Genomic DNA, 21498 nt, shown 5'->3' with positions numbered 1-21498 from the left:
GGAAGTCAAAATCGTGATCGCGATTAAAATTTGATTAATTGTGCAGCCCTAGCATGTACTTCCTGAAAAATAGACAGGACAGACACAGAGCCGGAGATCAGAGATTAGACGAACGATTCAGCGACAGAAATGAGCCAAAACGCAATGAATTATGGATATAAAGTGGACCAATCTTGGATATAACAGTATGGATTTAAAGCCCAAAGAGGCTGAAGTTCCAGGCTGGATAGAAAATCCCCTGTAGAGGCTAAAAAGACGGGGAAAAGACCGCCGTAAAGCCAAAAACGTCAGGATTTAAACGAAACCGAAAGTGAGTAAATGGCTAGTATGGTTCAAAAGTTATTAAACTATGAATCAGAGGTACTTTTTTACTCGTGGGCGAGTGTCTCGGGCTCAGAGGGTTAACTGCATTATAAAGTATTGGCCGAAAAAGTAACACACAAGCTCGGAGATGATTCACAATTTTAATATTTCTTTCCCCTGCAAAATGCCGAACGACAAATGCAGGGAGACTTAAAAATAATTTAAACATATTTTTAGGACTTCATGTTTTATTGCAATACCATGGTTAGCCACTGGAACAATTTGACTACCAAACCTAAACTACCAAATTTTCTTTTCATAATGTGTTCCCTACTGTACCTCAACGTAACGGAATGATAATGGATATAAGCTTCTTAATGTCTTATTTAATAATATTTTCTTATGAAAAATGGCAACAGTTTCTGTTCACGTACAGCACTGTGGCACTTGCTATCAATGACAAAATTGTCACACAACCCACATTAATTAATGCAGGACAGTGTGTGTGTATTCCACTTGAAAGCCTGTTATCATGGAACTAGGGTTACAAATGTGTAACTCGTTCCTGAAAGTGCTGATGACTTTCCTGTTTCAGTTTCTCTCTCGCTCTCTTGCTCTCTCTTTCCCTCTCTCACTCGCTCTCTCATTCATCTTAAAATGGATTGCTCTGTCACCTGGACTAACACTTTACTGAGAGCAGCCATCAATACTTTTTGTCAAAAACTGCAGGCTGTGCCAGACATGTCATCAATCACCATTTACATAAAACAAAGAGCTTTCTATGACTGCCAGTCATGACTATGACTGCTCTGACTTTGCTGAAGATAAAAGGAGCTGTTTCATAGGTCCATAGAGACACTGACTGCACTACAGACCTACATGTGTTGTCAATCTCAAACCAATTGCTATTGGTTTGCAAATAGCAAGCAATATATCAACGAACCAGAGCTATTGGATCTTATCCATAAGACTCGAGGTGAGCGTAAAGCTTTAAAGAGCAGCTCTAAATGAATAGACTGGATAATGTTTAAATGGATGAAAATAGCATCAATGGGAAAATTACTGTTATGTTACAAATTCTCCAATGAGAGAACGTCAAATGTATAACAATCAGACTAAGGCCTATGACAAAATGCAACTGTAACATTTGATTGCTTCTTTAGCATCTGTGTCATGTCAACGTCCACCTTTGTTTGGACAAGTTCATAAGTCAAGAGATATGAACTGCACAACCGCCCTTCCATCACCAGTAGACAAAAATAAGCCAGCACTGAAATGAAACACATGCCGGCCTCAGAAGCCTGGCTCATACATTCACAGCTTCTGACACTCAGAAGAAAGCAAGATTTTATATCATTTATTTTTACAGAAGAAATATGGTAATCTTCGTTATAATTGTTCCCACTCCAATCCATACTCTTCCAGACAAATACAGTAAGCAGACCAAAAATTCAGAGATAATCTATTTAGCCGATATGGTTTGTTATTTTGGAAATAATGCATTACATAAGCACTAAAAACTGATTCACTAGAAACTAACAAGATTTCTTCTGTTTTCTTCTCACCTATGGTTTAGAAAAGGCTAAGCCATGTGAGTGTGCATGCATACATACACGCGCACACACACAAAGAATTCAATTTGGAAACCATCATTGGAGCGCAGAGGAGAACTGGAAAGTCATATTGCTATAATGCTTAGATTATCAATCATTCTGACATTTTATTGGCTTTATCACTGTACATACCATTAAAATGATGTCTGGCCCAGATTGTCAGGGGGCAAACATTAAACAGGCCAGGATTAAAATGCAGATCCCAAACACCTTCCCCTCTGCTGCTGAAATTGCACAGTACTAGGCAGATGACTTTGGATGTGCTGTCAGCGGATACATCACATCAACACGGAGCTGGGCTGACGAGTAGATAGATAGTGTCACACTCAGGAAATGCAGAGGCTTCCCTCTATTTATCACATGCTGTAGTCAGTCAATGCACTAAAAGAGTGATAACAAATGAGTAGAAGAAACATCTATTAATCTCCCCTTGCAGTCCTAATCAGACATCATTGGCAAACTCCTTTGCACTAGACTAACATGCAGCTTGCCTACTGCTCATGAAGGAACATATTAATACCAACACTGTGGCACACTTGCTATTAAAAGTAATTTTGGTGACTCTGAAGCAGTGAGGAAAGCAATATTTCAAAAGATCTTGACAGTTTAAGGTTGTTAATGGGCATTTAAATGCTAGTGCAGCTGCCAAGCTGGCAAAGAGAGTCATAAAGCAAAAGAAATGTCTCCTCTCTTTCAAAACCTTTAATCACAGCCATGTAAAGCAAATATACCACTGTGCCCCTGTGCACTGCAAAACGGGAGAAGTTTTCCAGAAATTATTATTAAACTTCCTCCTGAGTTTGTGTAGTTATAAAACATGTTTTTACCAAAAATCTAAGCTTTTTATTTGGGGTGAACAAAAGTAAAATTTAAAAGGCTATTATTTTGAGTAATCCATTACATCTGTCACAGTTTAGGAAATTGTTATTTCTGACTGATGAGCATTGGCCAGAAATAATCAGTGGAAATCTATAAAGACATGATACTGTGACTGGAAAATCTAGAACAGCTATAATGATTGTTTGACTTTCTCTACTGCATCAGTCATGTGACAAGAAGAAATTGGCACCATTCTTAGTGTCACAAGAGAGTTTTTACTGCATGTAGTTGTAGCAGCAGAGGAATTAGCTGCAGAATTCAGAACTCTGTTCAATTTCAATATTTTCTATGTAGTGAAATTTATAGTTATAGAGCGTCTTGATACATACAGAGGTCCAGCTGAGGTTGTATTAACTAACAACAAACACTAACCCAATAATATTCACTGCATTCCCATCCATTTTTCCAGGACACATTCACTATATCACTTTTTTCCTGAACACAGCCACATAGGCCCTTATAGTATACAACATGAACATGACTAATAATATCATGTAATTAAAATCAATTTGTTATGCAATGCCTGCATTTCTGGGTTTGATGGCACTGCTACTTCTATGTGAAAGAGTCAGAATTTTAAATTCTCCTGAATATGAATATCTCCTTGTGCTCTTGATAAGAAGGGGAAGCTGGTCTCATGACTAAAGAAGATTTTTCTATCTATGTAATTTCCTCATTAGTGGAGTCACTTTCCACAGAGGTTTTCCAAGTCAAACTCACATCAAACTATATTTAGTGTTTAGTTCAGGTGTTGTAACAATTCAATAATTTGCTGACTAAGTTAGATCCCAAAAAGTCCTGAATAGACTCTTATCCACAGTATCATATATGATCAATTCAGTTTTAAACAAAATTGGTGTTGTTGATTCTCTTAGGCCGATTTGTGGTATCAAGGAATCTTCAGGGAGACCAGATGGTGCAGTAATAGATCTTTATTCATTCAAAAAACCCTGAGCCATCTTCTACAGAAAATTGACTGACCTTCCTTCAGAGATAAAACAAAAGTCATACACGGGCAACAAATGTTGAGATAGTTGCTGCATATAGTTTTGATCATGTGCTAGCCTCCATAATGAACTGTCACAGCGTAAACGCAGATGACTGACTGCCTGCCTGTGTGAAATGTACAGACGAACAGACATGAGTCCTCATGTACAGGGACTTTGAAGCCTGTCACAAAAGACTTGAGACTGGGCGGTTCCTCTCATTAATCTCCCAATAGAGGAAATGAATAGACTGACTGGGCTCAACATTTTTTGTTCTGCCATAAAGAGAAACACAGAAGTGCTCGGAATGAGACTCCACACATTATGAAAGCTATTATCTCCAGCTGCCAGTCTCTGTGAGAGAGAGAAAGCTGGTAATCCAAAACTAATAGGCAGAATGAGAGGTGTAAAAAAAGTAGGGGACTGGGTCAGATCATCTCTCTTTCTTTTTTTTCTCCTCCAATTACTGACAGACAGTTGAGAATATGAAATAAGACTGAGAAATGAGGAAATATTCATATTTTTCTCTGCATGGTATTAAACCCTGACAAAGTAAAAGAAAATTGATGGTGGTTTCAATTTTGACAGTGCATTGAATCTGACAAGATATTAAACTGATCTCAAAACACAGACTGTCTGTATCATTGCCAAGACAAAATAGGATGTTCTCATCTTGGGTCATAAAAAAGATTTATTACTAAAAAGATACAAATTGACATTTTCAAAATGACTGTTCCAATTCCTCCCTTACATCAAATTATCAGGCTAACAGTGAAGCCTGATATTTACAGCGAGACTCAACTGGCAACGATCCTCAACCATCAAACCAGTGAAAATAGCAAGCATGACTCAACTCAAACAACTTGATCTAGAGTCAGTCACTGCAAACAAAATCCCTTCAAATGCACGAAGACTGCAGGACACTCATCTACCACACACATCAATCATCAGAGTTTGCCAGACGGTCATCGAAGGTTCGAATATAAAAGACATCTAGAACATCTAGAAGATGATTAACAACATATATGACCACTGCACCATATACAGTAGAGACATACAGCATATTGCAGTGTTACTATGCTTTGGAAAATATACAACATTGAGTTACAGGGTATTTTTTTATAGGGCATGTTATAATCATTATTTGAATGACCCCCCCCCCCCCGAAAAAAAAAAAATCGAATTGTGGATCAAAAATTGTGAACCGAAGCAAAATTTGGTGCATCGTTACAGCCCTACAAATATTACAATTCTAAGCTTTCTTTACACAACTGTTTAATATACATCTATATAACTAACATTTGTGACAGCACGAGTTCTCTCCAAGATCTCATCTATTTTCAATTCAAATAATGCACAAACATCCCACACTTGCATCACTAACACCCCTTGAGAAATTTGGTCATGCAAGTCTTTTTTTTGCTTACAGATATTCTTTTCAATTCTGGGTACCTCGAGCATCCTCCACTGGCTCTACCACTTCAAAAACACACCTCATGAAAAAATCAGGAGACCTGTCTGACATGTGTCCCTGTGCCCTGATGGCATGCCAACACCAAAGACCAGCATTGATTTTCTGTAACGCGGGGTCGGATTAGCCCTCTACAGGGATTAGCTGCATGTGCGAGGCCTCGGGGTTTGCTATAAAACTAATAATTAATTTAAACAGCCGGGCCCATGGAAGGATACACTCAATGCACGTTTTCCAACATGAGGGGTGAGTATGAGTGACGGACTGTCTGGCACTGTGTGAAAGGCACAGCTGTGTGTATTTATAGGCTGGACTTGGTTTTGATGATTACAGTCTTAGTTGCACCTCTTGCACCACTACACTTTACTTATAGTTTATTCTATAGATGAATATGGTATGCTAATTAGAAGTATAAAACCATTAGGCTTGGTCTAATAACTTAAACTGTCGCATGGCCTCATCAGTAGCCAATTAAGATTGAGAGGGGAGGTGTTTAGCTGATAAACTCAAGCTGACAAGAACACATGCTCTTATGCTCACCATTCCAAAATCACAACAAAAGGTCATAGAGTTACAGTATGTAATCAAGAATAGCCATAAATGTCTGCAAAAGACAGCAACCATGCTGTTCCTGGTCAGACTGTATGGCGACAACCTGCTGGATAATCTAATTGAAAAGTCAGTCACAGCAGTTGTCTAGGCCATTACAAAATGACTGACTCTAAGATGATTGTCTAATTAACAGTCACCTACTAAATATTTTCTTAGTAGAATTTACAGTAATATGAAGTCACAATATGTGAAGAAAAGCGTATAATAGGAGTTACTTTGGTACTAAATATAAAAAAGTGTTGGCTAAAGATTCATCCTAATGAATAGGCTACACATAACGTATCAAACAAGGCTTGTTTCTACAAATTCAGCAATTCCCCTTTGAAAAAAGAAGAAATAACTATTATTCGTCACATAAAATCGTACACAACACAGTGGGGGGAAATTCACTCTCTGCATTTAACCCCTCCTAAGCATTAGAACCAGTGGACAGCCAGATACAGTGTAAAGAGAGCAACTCAGGGTTTGGTGTCTTGCTCAAAAACACTTTGACATGTGGCCGGAGGAGCCGGGGATTTAACCACCAATCTTGTGGTTGATGGCCAAACCACTCTACCTCTGAGGCACAGCCACCCAATGGGCCAATCATATAACTGCAGCACACACTTATGGCAATGGTCTTGGATGTTTACAGTTAGAATGTTTCCAAATGTCTAAGAATGACGATTAAAATATTGAATCACGATTAATTGCATTCATGTCTTAACTCGCAAATAAACGTATATGTTTATCTATTCTAAATGTCCCTTGATTTTATTTTTGTCCCATTCTTTTTTTCTCATTTGCTCTTATCAACATGGAAAAGTGGATAGCCGTGCTTTGTGCAAATGTTTTTTATTGAAAACAAAATTGGCATATAGCCTACTGTAGTGTTCAATTTCAGACGTAACATTCTCACTTGGAGCAAATAATCTCTCACACGGTGTAACACTGTCCATCAATAAAAGGGTGAAAAAAATACTTTGATAAGGCGGAGGGGGGGAAAATTGGCATCAGCTGTATGCTTGGCCATCAAGTGGTAGTTCAGACTGGACGTGCTGTGATGATAGCTCAGTTTGACAAAACACCCAGATCACTTTGGTCTAGCTAACGGAACCATTTGGCAACATTTAAAAAGTAAATTTTCCATCCAGACTCTTATTGGCATCCATTTTGTCGTCTCACGCTCTCCCTCCACTCAAAAAGTAACGTTACAACTCTTTGGCCAGCTCGCAAGCCCAAACAAGCGTGTGCGGCGTGCCTGCTGTTTTGTTTCCAGTCTAGCTAGATCCGGTGAAGTGTTGTAAAATTAATGCCGTTAAAATAGGTTTGTGTTAACGTCGTTAATGACGCATTTAGTTGACAGCACTAGTATATACTGTATATACAGTATATAGCTATAGTATGTATGTACACACACACACACACACACACACAATACTACCCAAAACAACAAGTCTAAAAATGTATGAAATGAAGTTGAAGTGAAACAAAAACAATGAAAACATCACAAGTTGAAGGATCTCACTGTTATCATCTCCCTTCCTTTAACCTAGCTGCCAATAAGGGTTGCCATAGTCAGAGAAGGTGAAGGGATTTCTCCTTCTCATCGAAAGACTTTGATCTGACTGACACACAAACGGCCCTCAGATCACAAGTCTAGAGACCCTGTTGGGCCTCTCTGGCTGGTCTGCTTGTACATGTACACTTCGTCCCTATGAGGATTCCTTGCCCTCCTCCCATTTCCCTTCGTCTTTCCCTTTATCCCATCCTTCTTCCTCCTCCTCCTCCTCTGCCTCCTCCTCTGCCTCCTCCTTCTCCTCCTCTTCCTCCACTGTTTGGTGTTTTAAAACATCTGAGTACAGACATGTTCTGAGCTTTGGAGGACCCAGGGGCCAGAGATCCAGACAGAGGGAGAAAATAAAGAAACTGTACATTGCCCACGGTGCAAAAGCTATCTCACCATTATCACTGGGGAGAAACTCTTAAACATCACCAAACGTCTGGACAGACAGAGAAGATCAGAAGACTGTTTGGTCTTTTGTTCACATAATCATACTGTCAGCTAATGGTGCAGTCAGCGGCACAGTGGAATCACTATGATTTGAGTCAATGCATTTATCCTAATGGATAGATAGTGTTTTATGCAGGAAACAGAAAAAGAATATTGTACTACACAGACTGCTGGCCCCAAAATGGAAGGGTTGTTCCTTGTAGTTTTCCAGCACAGACGTGTCAACGGCCTGGACATGAAACATGCCATCACTGTTTCTTATCTCAATATGTCCCTGGGTGGAAAAGTGAGGCAACAGCTTACTGATGTCTTGCAGCCTGCCTGACCATTAAAACATATTTCCATGCTGATGGTTGTCAGATGCAGACAGAAAAAAACATAGCTCACCCTTCATTTCTAAGCTCATTGCCAACTACAGTTTTCTAAAAGTATTCTTGATGCTTCAAATGTAGACTATTAACAAGTTAAAATAATAGAGAAAAGAAGAGAACAAGACTGCAGCCGGGTGAAAGCACAGGAGCCGTTATCTCCAACAAATTTTCCTGTATGACCATTATCAAGTTCTTGGGATGGCGTCTTGGACAGGGCAGCGAGTGTTTTTTATAAGTAAAAGCTGTGAAATATGTGAGTATGTTTATCTGAAATGGTAACAGGAAATTAGTTACAGCTGTGCTGAGAATGTGGCCCAGCTGTCCAGGGCCAGAGATGGTTTAAGCATTCTACAAAAAAAAAGTGCACAAAAAAGTGGACTCACTCACAAAGGCTGTTAGGAGCCTGAAATTGCAGAGCAAGCAAATAATTAAATGATTAAACCATGATTAACCTGACTCAAATCATAGAGGTTAACAATTATGATATTAGTCCCTTGTCTTTACCAAGATGTAACAACATATTATTTTAATAATCATCAGGCCTTCAAGAGCTGCTATCTCTAATAACAACTCTTCCAACTGTATTTTATGGCCATAGGATTTATTCATCAACTGACAGCATTTTTCATGCAGCCCTTTTAAAAAATCATCCCCTAAAATTTAAAACATGGCATGAACTGCAATCATCCTCTAAAATCTTGGCACAAAAATACCCATGTATCTATCTTCACTTTTCACCCCTGGGCCTTCTAGAAAAGACTTGAAAGCCACGAAGTGACCAAAACTGCCTGGACCATACCAAAGGAAGCTCCTTTGTTCCTCTTCCAAAAAAAGGCTCCAAGCTTTCTTTTTATCCATTTGGGACGCAGCCAAGGGAAGTAGAAGTATGGCTGCTCGTCTCCATGCTCTGTTCTAATATGTTCCATGCCTTCCAGTTGCTTACATCATCAATCTGGGAGATGGCTAAGTGTGATTGGCTGAACATAAACAGTGCTTGAGTTATGGGTTACAAGGGGTACAGGTTGTGCCTCAAACATAAGTTTGTGCTCCATTTCCTTGTTTTATTCATACGGAGAGGTCCAAATCGCTGGCGGGTATCCTGAAGGACTTTGCATGTATTACCAACATTAAAACCAGTGCAACAGAAGGAGAGTATTGAAGAAAAAGAAGTAGCTTTACAATGTCAAAATTTACCGGCATCATCAATTACAAGCAGCAAGCTGGTTATTGACGGTTGAGTTGCCAGCCCTAATCATCTTTCTTTTAATGCTTGCTCAAAAATGCACACCCTCATGTCAAAACCTGAGTACACATTAACTTTCCCCAAATCGTCTACTTACTAAACATGTCACTACTGAATTATACATCTGACTTTTTCCCCCTCTTATATTTACATGGTGTTTCGGCAGAATATGTGTAGTAGTTGTAAAGTATTTAATAAGTGTTTAAATATGTACGAGAGTCAAGATCTTAGCCAGTGCATGCACTGCACAGTAGATGTTTACGCAATATCAAAAGACTCTGCTATGCCTGTCAAAATGAGTAAGACATATGGATAGTTTGTTTTTCACTTGCCAAAATAGAAAAGGGAGTATGTCCACTTGGGCCCCATCAGGTCAAATCATAAAGATCCATCACTGGCTTTGCACTCTGCTAAAACGCTAAGGAAACATATTGTAGATTTTAAGACCCTTTTTATTCAGCCAGACTGTGTACTAAAACTAATTGGATTTCTGTCAATGGAAAAAAATATATCCCTAGGACAGCTTTGAACTCAATAGCTCTGACTGTCCAACTGCACATGAGGGAGTGGGACCTTGCCACATGCCAAGCACCAGGGAGGAAAATTAAATCGGTGGTCAACATAAAATATTAAAATAGCATGGTATCGGATGTTTGAAAAATGATGTCAGGGCGGCTCATTATGGCCAGCAAGGCAGTGAATTACGCTATATTTAGTGGGTGATAATTGAAATCATAGTAGTCATTACCACTGACAAGTTTCTAAATAATACCCAATAAATCCCCTCTTTTTAGCAAGGTCCCTGTGACAGTTGGCAGTGCAGAAAAATATAAAGTAGAGAAACAGAATTTATTTTCCTTTCTTTCCTCTTACCCTACCTCCCCCCTCCCAAGTCTTCTTTCTCTTTCTCTCTCTCTCTCTCTTAGAGCCAATAAAATGTCAGCCTTTATTCTCCTCCTCCAAAGTGTTGGCTAGATGTCAGCAGACCCTTCTAAAGCTCTGCCACTGCAAGCTGAAGGCCTGTAAATCTCTGTGTCAGTGGCACGCCATCCGTCTTGGGATATACAATAAAAAAAGTGACGCAGTCATAAAAGGAATGGCATCGCTGCCCAGTATATATAATGTGAACAAAAGAAACATAAAGATGTTCCATTCCATTCAGAATCCGAAACCACAAGATGGCCTTATATTGAAGAAGCGAGGAGGATGTGGATTGCCCTAGAAGTTTGATGGCAGCTCCTGACAGTGATTAACAGATGGTTCCACTGCCATCAGTGGACTTTAGTTGTGTTTTAACAGAGAGAAAAGATTTATACTATATATGTTATACTGAGGTTAAAGGAATTGAGCAGCTGACTGACTGGCTGCTCAACTCTGCAGCCAAAGCCTGTTATAGGTTATTCCACTGTGACATAGACGTTCATTGTTATTGTTCAAAAACTATTTAAAAAAAGAATTATCAGTGAGACACACTGTTGTAGTGGTTTACATTTTCCTTCATTATCAATAACATGGGAACTGTAACTTATGTAGATTCTATCCCACCTACACTGTCCTGCAGCTGTAGATCTTTACAAGAGCACCACATGTGTGATCCTCCGCTGTTGAAAACAGTCCCAGACAAATGCACCATTTACTCGTGATTTAATACAATTTTCTTAGAACTACAGTGCACAGCTGTATAAGAAAATCACAGAGCCTTTTTGAAAGATAAATCTATATTTTTGTGACCCACTTTTGCAAGAAGATTTACTATCTTCAGTAGGTATGAGTGCCACAGACAGGGTAGGGAAGTTGGAAAGTAAACGGAATACTGCATGGTTGGTTTTGGTCTTTTCACTGAATTTGTTGACAATCCTAAACAAATTTTGCATCATACTATTCCACTGAATTTGGTCAGTTAAGTAAATTGCTGCAAACACAGACAAGTGTCTACCAAGTTTATCTTCATTATTAGTAGCTTGACACTCTCAACGGCTGTCTCCTGAGAGAATTGATGTATAACTTGCTGTTGCATAAAAAGGATTGTTGCGCAGTGTTACTGGATCGTTTATTGCCTTGGTAATACTCACAACTTCCTTAAACAAGCCTGGCAGAAGAAGTAAGAATTTATTTTCAACTGCAGGACCTAGGCACAAATGACATCACATCTTGCCAGAACAGGCAAGCTGGAAGAACTTGATTGTGCAATTTCTCCACTTAGCTTATTCATTGAACTGTTTTTGTTCTTACTGTCAAGGTAAGAAATGCTGGATGTGAGAGTGTGAGTTTCTTTTTAAACCGACATACATAAAAACATTTCCAGTGAGAAAAAAATCTGGAAAAAAACAATGGATGTTGGTTGCATTTTGTGGAAGAGCTTTCAATCATATACAAGTTGTCTATTTTACATTGGAAGATCGTTGTCTTAATTGACTTAATGAAGAGAGAGGTTTCATGTCAGATGCCTATCATATACATATCTGGATTTTACAGATCAATCCAAAGGCATTTAAAATCGCGATTATCCTAACTGTCCAAAATCTGATCTCATTTCAATGACTTGAGACATCACATACCACACATATGATTTTGGTAATGACTCGCACAAATGACTCTTTACTTCTTCAATAAAGGATTCAGTAGCTCTGGCTCTCTGTTGGCACTGTGTTAACCATCCACAACAGTGAGAAAGGTGTTTGCAGCAATCACATAAAAGAAAACTTTGATATAACCTCAAATTGGAAAGATGAGGGAACATCCATTAAGCATAACATCCTTAGCTCTTCCCATCACTTTCCCAGGAGTGGTACATAATTTAAAAAACATCTCAGTGAAAATTAAAAAAGATTGTTTTTTTCCCTTCCCATAGCATAGAATAATATTTTGTTATCAATGTCCTTGATATGAATAACTTATTTCCTGCCAGACCATGTCCCTGTCATCTCTCTGTTTTAAATCTCTTAGGACTGGGAGAGCTCTGCATCCTCCTTAATTTATGAGACACAGATGAGGTTATCCTAGAATATCGGCCTAAACAGGCCTGATAGATCGGATATGGAATACATTTCCTGAGCAGAACACGGTGCGCCACAACTATTACCAGACACACACACTCTACACTTCCAGTTAAGTGATTTGAGGACTTCATATTGCCAATGTTTCATCTCCTCTCCTCCTAACTGACACTTTATCTGCATACCGGCATCTCCAAAGATTGAACACTTAGGCAAGACAATGACAAGCTCTCTTGCCGTTGTCACTTCTCATTCTAGGACTGGTCTCATGTCTCTAACTGGGCTTCTGCCAATAACCGACCTCCCCCCCCCCCAACATCACACAACCAGATTCTACCTAGCTTGGATTGAAAAAAAGAGGATGTGATGTCTGTGACACTCATTTGTCAATTAGCAGGTTCCTTCCCGTGTTGACATACAGCAACTTGAAAGACAGAGTGGTGACTGTGACAGATTAAGAGAGACAGATGAGTGAGGCATGAGTAGCGGAGTAATACTGTAATGTTCTTTAGATATGAATATAAAACGACACAGCTGACAGGCCATACAAGGTTTTATTTCATTTCCCAGTGTACCAGGCCTCCCTACTTTGTCTTCTTTGTTCTCTTTTCATCAGACTACTTACATCTCATTTTGACAGCCGGGCGACATTTAGAGCACTTTCGTTTTAAAACGCGAGTTAGCATACTTGATTTGTCATTAAAATGCAAAACGCCTGCCATCACCAACATAGCCTGGGTGAGCACATACCTCCTCAGACACAGGCACACAAAAAATTTACACACACACACACACACACACACACACACACACACACACACACACACACACACACACACACACACACACACACACACACACACACACACACACACACACACACACACACACACACACACACACACACACACAGTTTAGGTTAATCTGTAATGCAAAAGTCCAATGTGGACTTCTCTTTCTTAATGGCAGGCTAAATTTCAGCTTAAAAATCTAATATCGGGAGCTCATCTACTACTCATTATTCTTATAAGTATAAATTATTTAAAGTTATATGTGTTCAAAAATGTAAAAGGCACCTGTCCCTTTACCAAAACGGACCCTGTCTGCATAGAATTAATTTACATTCGTCACTTCTAACTGTAACTGCAGCAGTGCGACACACTGGGTGAAAGGAGAAAATAGCAGCATGATACGCAAGTTAATCAAGGATTAAGCATTAAAAGCATTATTTATGTTACCAACAAGATGTGTTTTTCTTTTGTTGTTTTGTATGATTGTAGACAGAATAAAGGTCAACCACAGCAAGAGAACGCTACCAATGATGGAGGAGAGAGTCAAGTACCAGTTTTACTGGTTTCCCCATTAACCAGTGACTTTCCTCTGAATGCATCAATGGTTGTTTGAAGTAATTGCAATAGAAATTCAGAGCACACTCATCAAATTTGTTCTGGCCTTTAGTGAAACTGTGATACCACAAAGATTTTTTTCAATCACATACATGATTTGACACAAATATGAATATACAGTACAGGTCATACAGTCTCAACACATTTGCCAGAGACTGAATTGGTCTTGGAAGACCTTTTTACACTTATTTCTACAATATTTTACCACAATAAAACAGAATATAAGAAATACCTTTTGTCAAAATGCAATTCAATAACAACAAACTACTGCCACCCAAATGATCAGAGTTAAATCAACACCTCTCAGACACAGTCACAACCAAAAACTATATATGCATAAGGTAAGCATTATTGCAAGGTGGTTTTATTGTAATAGGCTTTACATGTGCTCCCATTTTGGTGTACATTTTAAGCACTACACTTTAAAAATGTTCCACTGTAGGTATTGTATGTTAACAGATGAGATCAACTGGTAATACCAGCATAATGAATAACTATAGCAAATATTTGACAGTTGTTTGTAACATTTTACATGCAATTTAACATTACATGTGCAGGAATCTGTATCATGTGTTGAAAAGAGATGGGCAGATCTAACTAGCTAAAACAAATCCACGTAATATAGAGCTGGTTTCACTTATAGGTTATTTCTGAGGTTTCAAAAAAGTTGCAATTGTACAAATGTGATTTGTTTATTAAGATGCCATGTCATATCTGAGAAGAAAGGCTGTCACTGTTCCAACAACATTAGGATGTATCCTGTGACTCACAGACATGTGTCTTCCTCAAACCTCATGTGTCCACAGCAGCCACACTGTATGTAACAGATGCAGGCACCCATAGTGCACGGAGTCACAGAGAGGAATAATGTCAAGACAGCACATGCTCACTCACTGCATTGTGTACACATCTGACCTGGAACAAAGTGGACACCACAATACTATCCAAGCCCGTCCCGAGACAGAAATCTCACTGTGAGCAACACTTCTCAACACATTGATGAGACAGGCTGACACTGCAGCACACAGAGGGAGAGGTGTGGGTGTGACAGCCCGCTACCATAATTTTACCCTGCCATTACCTGCCCAGCCACTCACAGTTATGCTCACAGAGACAGATGCACAAACACTGTGCAAACATACACAAGAATGCACACACACATAAGCATATGTGCAACAAACACAGTAACACTCCAAGACATAGTTAAAGGTGATGCCAGTACATTTCTTCTCATTGTGACTCCTTATCAGGTTGCTGGATGAGTGTTGTCAATTGAACTGACAGAAATAAGCATATTAGCTACAACAAACTCTGGCAATGTCTCTCTCTCGATTTGAGTCAAGCAGCATAAAGAAGCGCTTGATGCTGAAGGCAGTCCAGCGAGTCTCAATAACATGAGCATCTGTTTACACCTGGTTTACCTGAGCCGACACTGAAACAAGGTCATTGGGTCAATACATAAATGTCTTTACTATCCGATACGTGATGTCACATTGAAGATTCCTGAATGTTTAAGTAAGGAGATAAATAATTATGTAATATTGTGATATAAGGCTTAATGGGATATTACTACTAAATCCAGCTCTGTACCATGGCAGTGTGGGTAGTCTGTTAGGATAACAGGTAGGGAGCTCTTGGCAAAGCAAAGCAGCGGAGGTCAATCGAGATCCACTGGATGACACAAAACATGTCATGGAAGTCAAAGGTCTGCTGAGATTCGCTGCTCGCAGCTTCGTGCACTGTCGCCAAGAAGTAAGCCAAACACTGTTCATCTAAACCAGGGGTCTTCAACGTTTTTTAGGCCTAGGATCCCTTAGCTGAAAAGAGACTGAAAATTTAGCGGCCCCCCAGCAGCAACTCTGAGGGCCCCCTATGGGTCCCGAACCCCCTGTTGAAGATATGTGATCTAAACACACAACCCACACAAAGACTAAACAGAGCTGGTTTAAAATTGGCAATGTATTCACTTAAAGTGAGCATGATAAAGTCATCAGTATCCGGCAACAATTGCTTAAAAATACAATGTTTAAAATATTGCCACATAATAAAACTATAACACTTAGGCCTATTTGATATGTGGATGATTCATATATTTACTAAAAGGGCTGACGTGTGCCTCTACATTTATTTTAGCCATAATAAGCTACATCTGCGACTTACATTTTTAATTGATTAAGCTAATATCTAGCTTTATGTGTATTCCTAAAAAAGGATTTACAATAAGGCTAACGGTTTTCAGCATGACAGCCATCTTGCAGGAAAGTCCACCGGTTACAAAAACAACCAAAGAAAAAGAAAATATATGTTGACAAATATATTTTGACTGTTTTGAAGCGGTGTTGGTTTGTTCTAATTTCCTCAAGTGATCACAAAAACAGAGTAGTGTGTGGAATTATATAAGGACAGGTCAAACGGTGCACTCAACAAGTACCAGTATCTTACTGAAAATATTGTAAACTTTTTATATCAAGATATTGTGTCAAAAACATATATTAGGACATTGCGTAAAAACTTCAGGAACTTTTCACCATTAAGCTGTGAGTCAGGGGCCTCTAAGATGCATTCTTGTGGGGATCAAAACTACTGAGGGGGCTGTTATGCCTTAGTTAGCATATAACTTTTTCACATGTTGAGCTGCTTATTGAATTTCACAGCCCGCCCCTACCCATAACCTCAAAATGTTGTCATGTGAGCACCTACAGACACCAATCGCAACAGAGAACAAGCTTAGGAGAGAATAGTGGATATACAGGTCTGTAATGTGAGTGTGTGTGTATGGTGGAAATGCTAGCATAACTGCCCTAGCAGGTCAGTATGCTTTATATGGGTAGAGATACAGTGTTCATGCTGTGCTTGCAATGGGAGTTAACAATTATGTTAGCTTGCTATACAGGTTTTCAATGTGAGCCACTGAAACACACTGTCTACAAGAGAAAAAGATAAAGCACTAAGTTACAGATCATTTTGCCCACTAGCAAACCATCAATCAATAGTCCACTGATATCAGCTCCAATTGGTTCGAGGGCCACTTCATTGCTTCTGCACCGCTTCTCTGCCCACACCACCCTTTGAAGTTTAGTAATGATATCTGACATCTGAGATTAGCCAAACTGAACATTACTAATGAATTAGTAATATACGAGTCATTAATATTTTATTCTAAACATTGAGTCCTTAATGTGATGGGTTCAAAGGCGAGAAACATAATGCCAGCCTTGATCTCTCTGAAAGCAACACACAAGGGTTGAGTCAGTCAGATTTCATAAAGCTTTTTGCAAGACAACATTACTTCCACTAAGGTACCACCATGACGTCTATTATTTCACCAAGTATTTTGTACCATGCACATAGGAGTCATGATCTAATGGAAAACATCCTTACTTGATTACTCAAATGTCTAACAGTTACTGCAAGTTACCAGTGACATGAACATCTTCCTTGATTACTTACTTAGATAACACTAATATGGAAATACTTCTGATCACCCACTCTGGCATTAACTGCATGTGGATGCTGAAAGTGGCTGATTACATTTGAAACCAAAAGTACAGAATGATGCAATAAGAAATTAATACAATTTCATTCAGCACATGTTGGTTTTTCAATGCCAGAGCTTGAAGAGAAAAATATTTCTGTGTGCATTGGCGGGCAGCATGTCTTATAAAAGAGAAAACTCATGCACATCATCCTTCTTACAGATGGCAAATTTATTTGCCATAAAATTGTCAATCTACAAGACTTTCATTAGGTATGTGAACACAACCCGGTCTCACGGCAGTTCGTGAAATGGTCACGTTGTTTTTGATCTATTGATTCATCAACCGAGAAACAAATTTCTCGTTTATTTCGTGGTGGTCAACACAAAATGGGAACTTGACCATTTCACATATTGCCATGGGACTGGGCTGCTGGGACATGATCCGCACTCTGGGGGATGGTGAAATGAAACACCACACATGGTAGACAGTGACAACATTGGCCGCCGGGACACGATCCACGGTCTCTGGAGGACACAAGAACTGGGCAATGAAACGCCACACGCCAACGACAACGGGACGGGCCGCCGCACAAGGGATGGGCTACAACAATGGGACGGTTGTGGTTAGGAAATGAACAACAGGGAAAGGAACCGTCACACGCTGGAGACGGTGACAACAATGGGACGGTTGTGGTAAGGAGAAGAAAAACGTGGAAAGGGACTGCCACACGTGGGAAATGAGCCCCCATCTCTGGGGTGAAAGTCCTGTGTTGTTTGACCAAACCACCACCCCAACCAACTTCTTTACTCAGATTTTTCGGCTTTTCAATACAACTTGCTAACATAATAGTGCTGTTATCACGAAAGATGCTTCCCATTGAAATACATTAGTTTAAAATTCTTGCTCATCACCATAAAAAATTCGAGAAAACTGTGTCCCTATACACAAATCAATAGATTAAATAACATCACCATTTCACAAACTGCCATGAGACCGGGCTGGTGAACAAGCATCCCAACCGTTCCTTATAGATACATAGATGCAGGGTAACCACTGACCACAGTTTTGTAGTTTCATACACTTGTCGAAGGTCATGCAGAATGAATATACCAACACTAAGCACTAAGACTAATACATATTATATACTATATACTCAGCAAAAAAAGAAATATCCTGTCACTTTCAACTGCTTCAATATTTTAAGCAAACTTTATATGAAAAGGTATGCATGAACATTCAAAGATTTAACAACTAAGACATTGGACTGAACAATTTTCACAGACATGTGACTAACGGAAATGGATTAATGTGTCCCTGAAAAAAGGGGGGAGTCAAAAGCAGCCCTCAGTATCTGGTGAGGAAACCTGCTTCTCCTCCTCATGTACTGCACCAGACTGGCCAGTTCCTGTGGTTGTTGTTGCTATTACGTGTTTATTACACGTGGTCTGCCACTGCGAGGACGATCAGCTGTGCTTCCTGTCTCCCTGTAGCGTTGTCTTAGGCGTCTCACAGTAGGGACATTGCAATGTATTGCCCTGGCCACACCTGCTATCCTCATGCCTCCTTGCACCATGCCTATGGCATGTTCACGTAGATTAGCAGGGACCCTGGGCGTCTTTCTTTTGGTGTTTTTCAGAGTCAGTAGAGTGTCTCTTTACTTTCTTATATATATATATATATATATATATATATATTATCGTTCAACAGGTGCACGTTCATTAATTGTTCATGGTTCATGAAGCATGGAAAACCTGTGTTTAAACTCTTTACAATAAAGATCTCTAAAGTTATTTTGATTTTTACACAAGTATCTATAAAGTACAGTGTCCTGAAAAAGGGGTGTTTCTAACAATGTTCTTACAACCTATCAGAGGTGGATGGCAATGAGTTACATTTACTCAATTACATTTACTTGAGTAAGTTTTTGAAAACAGTTTTAAATCACTATACTTTTTACTTTTTAGTTGGTGAGTAGACTATACTCTTACTCCTCTACATTAGGCTGGTAATTGAGCTTGGTAATTTTCTTTTTACTTCTTGCTATTCTACACGTCATTGTTTTTATCCCCCCGCGTACACCTCAATTTAATTTTTATTTTGACAGAGAGAGAGAGAGAGAGACTTCCGCTAAAGGCTCTACCACGTGACTATGTTTCTTTCACCAATCAAACACAGTTGTGCAGTCTCGTCACGTGACCATACTCAATCTCAGCAGCGGGACGGGTTAGCTTTACAGTCGTAGAAAAACAAAAATGCCAGAATCAACCGTTGGCAATGCAGACACACCCACACCCACCTCTGCAACCTATGTCTCATTGTCATAGCATCCGCCATCATGTCCGTTAGTTATGACACCATTTTTTCCTCCAGCAACATCGGTTTCACAGTCACACAGCTTCACACATTCACAGTGCCTTGCTTAAAGGCACTTCAGCTCTAACACTCATTCAGCTCTTTGATGTCATGTCACCCTGATCGATCTGATCGACCCTGATTGGTCAATTCAATTGCACCTGATTAAAGATGTATGTCTCCCAGAACAGACAGAGGGACAGAGGGACAGAAACAGACATAACATATGCATCCAGATGATTACATGTTTGTTGCCTTTGCATCTGTCATCTACCTGAGATGATTGAAGCTTAGATCCAGCCTTCTTGCTATTTGGCCATATGTGTCTCCAAGGAAGTCTGGAATGTTCTTGCAGTCATGTCCAATGTAGGAAATCTTTACGAATAAAACAAAAAATTAAAACAGAAAGATGTGTGAGGTAGGTAGCGATAATACACCCATGACATTAGCAAAATAAAATTGTTTAAGGATCTTTAAAAAAACAATGATTGGGGAATATAACTTGAATTATTATTAAAAGCCATAATATGTTATATAATGCAGCAGTTAAACCCACAGTTAGGACATAGGAAGAGAAGTAACTTAAGCCACACTAATAATTTTGCAACAAAACAATTATATAAACTTCCTAAATATCATTTGTGCACTGCATATTACTTCAACCGTTTAAATATTCTGCCATGCTCCAATTACACTTTATGACATGATATTGCTGCAGCTTGAAGGCATTTTTTTCTCCAGTGGCATTGTAGCAGGAAATGAAATATAGTCACGACTGTCTGTAAGTAACGTCAACTATGTTACGTCACAGTAAACAAAACCAGTATACACCAGTATACCGGGAAACCCACCCCACAGTCACTGATAACGTCTTGCCTGAATGCGGGGTGGGGCAGAGTCCGACACGAAACTTTCCAAAACAAACTTACTTGAGTCCCATTCAGAGCGACCAACGACTCGTTGTGAGCCATAACTTTCTCCTGAGGCTGACAGCTCGAGCTCGGTGACAGTGTTTTTAAGATACGCTATCTGAGTTAATATCCAAAGTCCTGTTCACGTAAGAAACCCGCTGGTGTCAACATTAATAAATGGTGGTGTTTGTGGATGTAGCCCGGGTACTTTTGAGATCTACTGGCGCTTTCCAATTGACTTTACAGTTTCCGCGTGCTGTTTCAATCAGCTGACCTGGTGTGCGGAAGCGCCAGCGAGGCACGTGGACACACTGTTTCTTACAAATCAAATCAGAGTGGTGTCTTGCTGCAGACTAAGCGAGTAATGATAGAACCTACTGGTTTAACGTTATTCATATCACTTTTACATTTTAAAGAAAGCAATTGCTTTTTTCTAGGCTATAACAATAAGACTATCGGCACCTGTTGAAAAGCATCAATACACCTGTTCGCAGATACCAGTGGTGGAAGAAGCATTCAAATCCTTTACTAATAACACACTGTAAAAAATAGTTAAAGTTCTGCATTTACTTAAGTATGCATTAGGAAAATCTACTTAAAATATTAAAAGTAAAAGTACTTAATGCAGAAAAATCCTCACAACATTTAGAAACTAGAAACAACCAAAATTACTTCTATCAATCACTAAGTGTTCAATCTGCTAATCATTTCAGCTGTACTTTACACTAAATACTGTACATCATATTTTTAAACAAGTTTTTTTGTGTGCAAAAATCTTAATTGGTAAAGTAACTAAAACTGTCAGATGTAGCCTATGTATTGGAGTAAAACGTACACTATGTCTCTCTGAAATGTAGTGGAGTAGTAATGGAAAGTGGCATGA

At 39.2% G+C, this 21498-nt stretch overlaps 1 protein-coding gene across 3 annotated transcripts in view; it reads right to left on the bottom strand.

Annotated features, from left to right (window-relative positions):
* The window catches only part of lrmda (leucine rich melanocyte differentiation associated), a 218034-nt gene extending 197129 nt beyond the window's left edge, over window positions 1-20905 (bottom strand). For all 3 annotated transcript variants that reach the window (XR_004335920.1, XM_032541498.1, XM_032541496.1), the window contains exons 1-2: window positions 20634-20905; window positions 19979-20079 (exon numbers count right to left, since the gene is read on the bottom strand). Coding sequence is in view for 2 of the 3 variants with exons in the window: in XM_032541498.1 (XP_032397389.1) it covers window positions 19979-20079; window positions 20634-20675 (143 nt within the window). In the remaining variant the exon portion in view is untranslated. The remainder of the gene's footprint in view (window positions 1-19978; window positions 20080-20633) is intronic.
* Window positions 20906-21498: the final 593 nt, after the last annotated feature.

Source organism: Etheostoma spectabile, chromosome 17, assembly GCF_008692095.1.
Source record: "Etheostoma spectabile isolate EspeVRDwgs_2016 chromosome 17, UIUC_Espe_1.0, whole genome shotgun sequence".
In the NCBI taxonomy this organism is placed as follows: Eukaryota; Metazoa; Chordata; class Actinopteri; order Perciformes; family Percidae; genus Etheostoma; species Etheostoma spectabile.
Note: the sequence above shows the minus strand (reverse complement) of the source record. Positions and strands in the feature narration are given on the sequence as shown.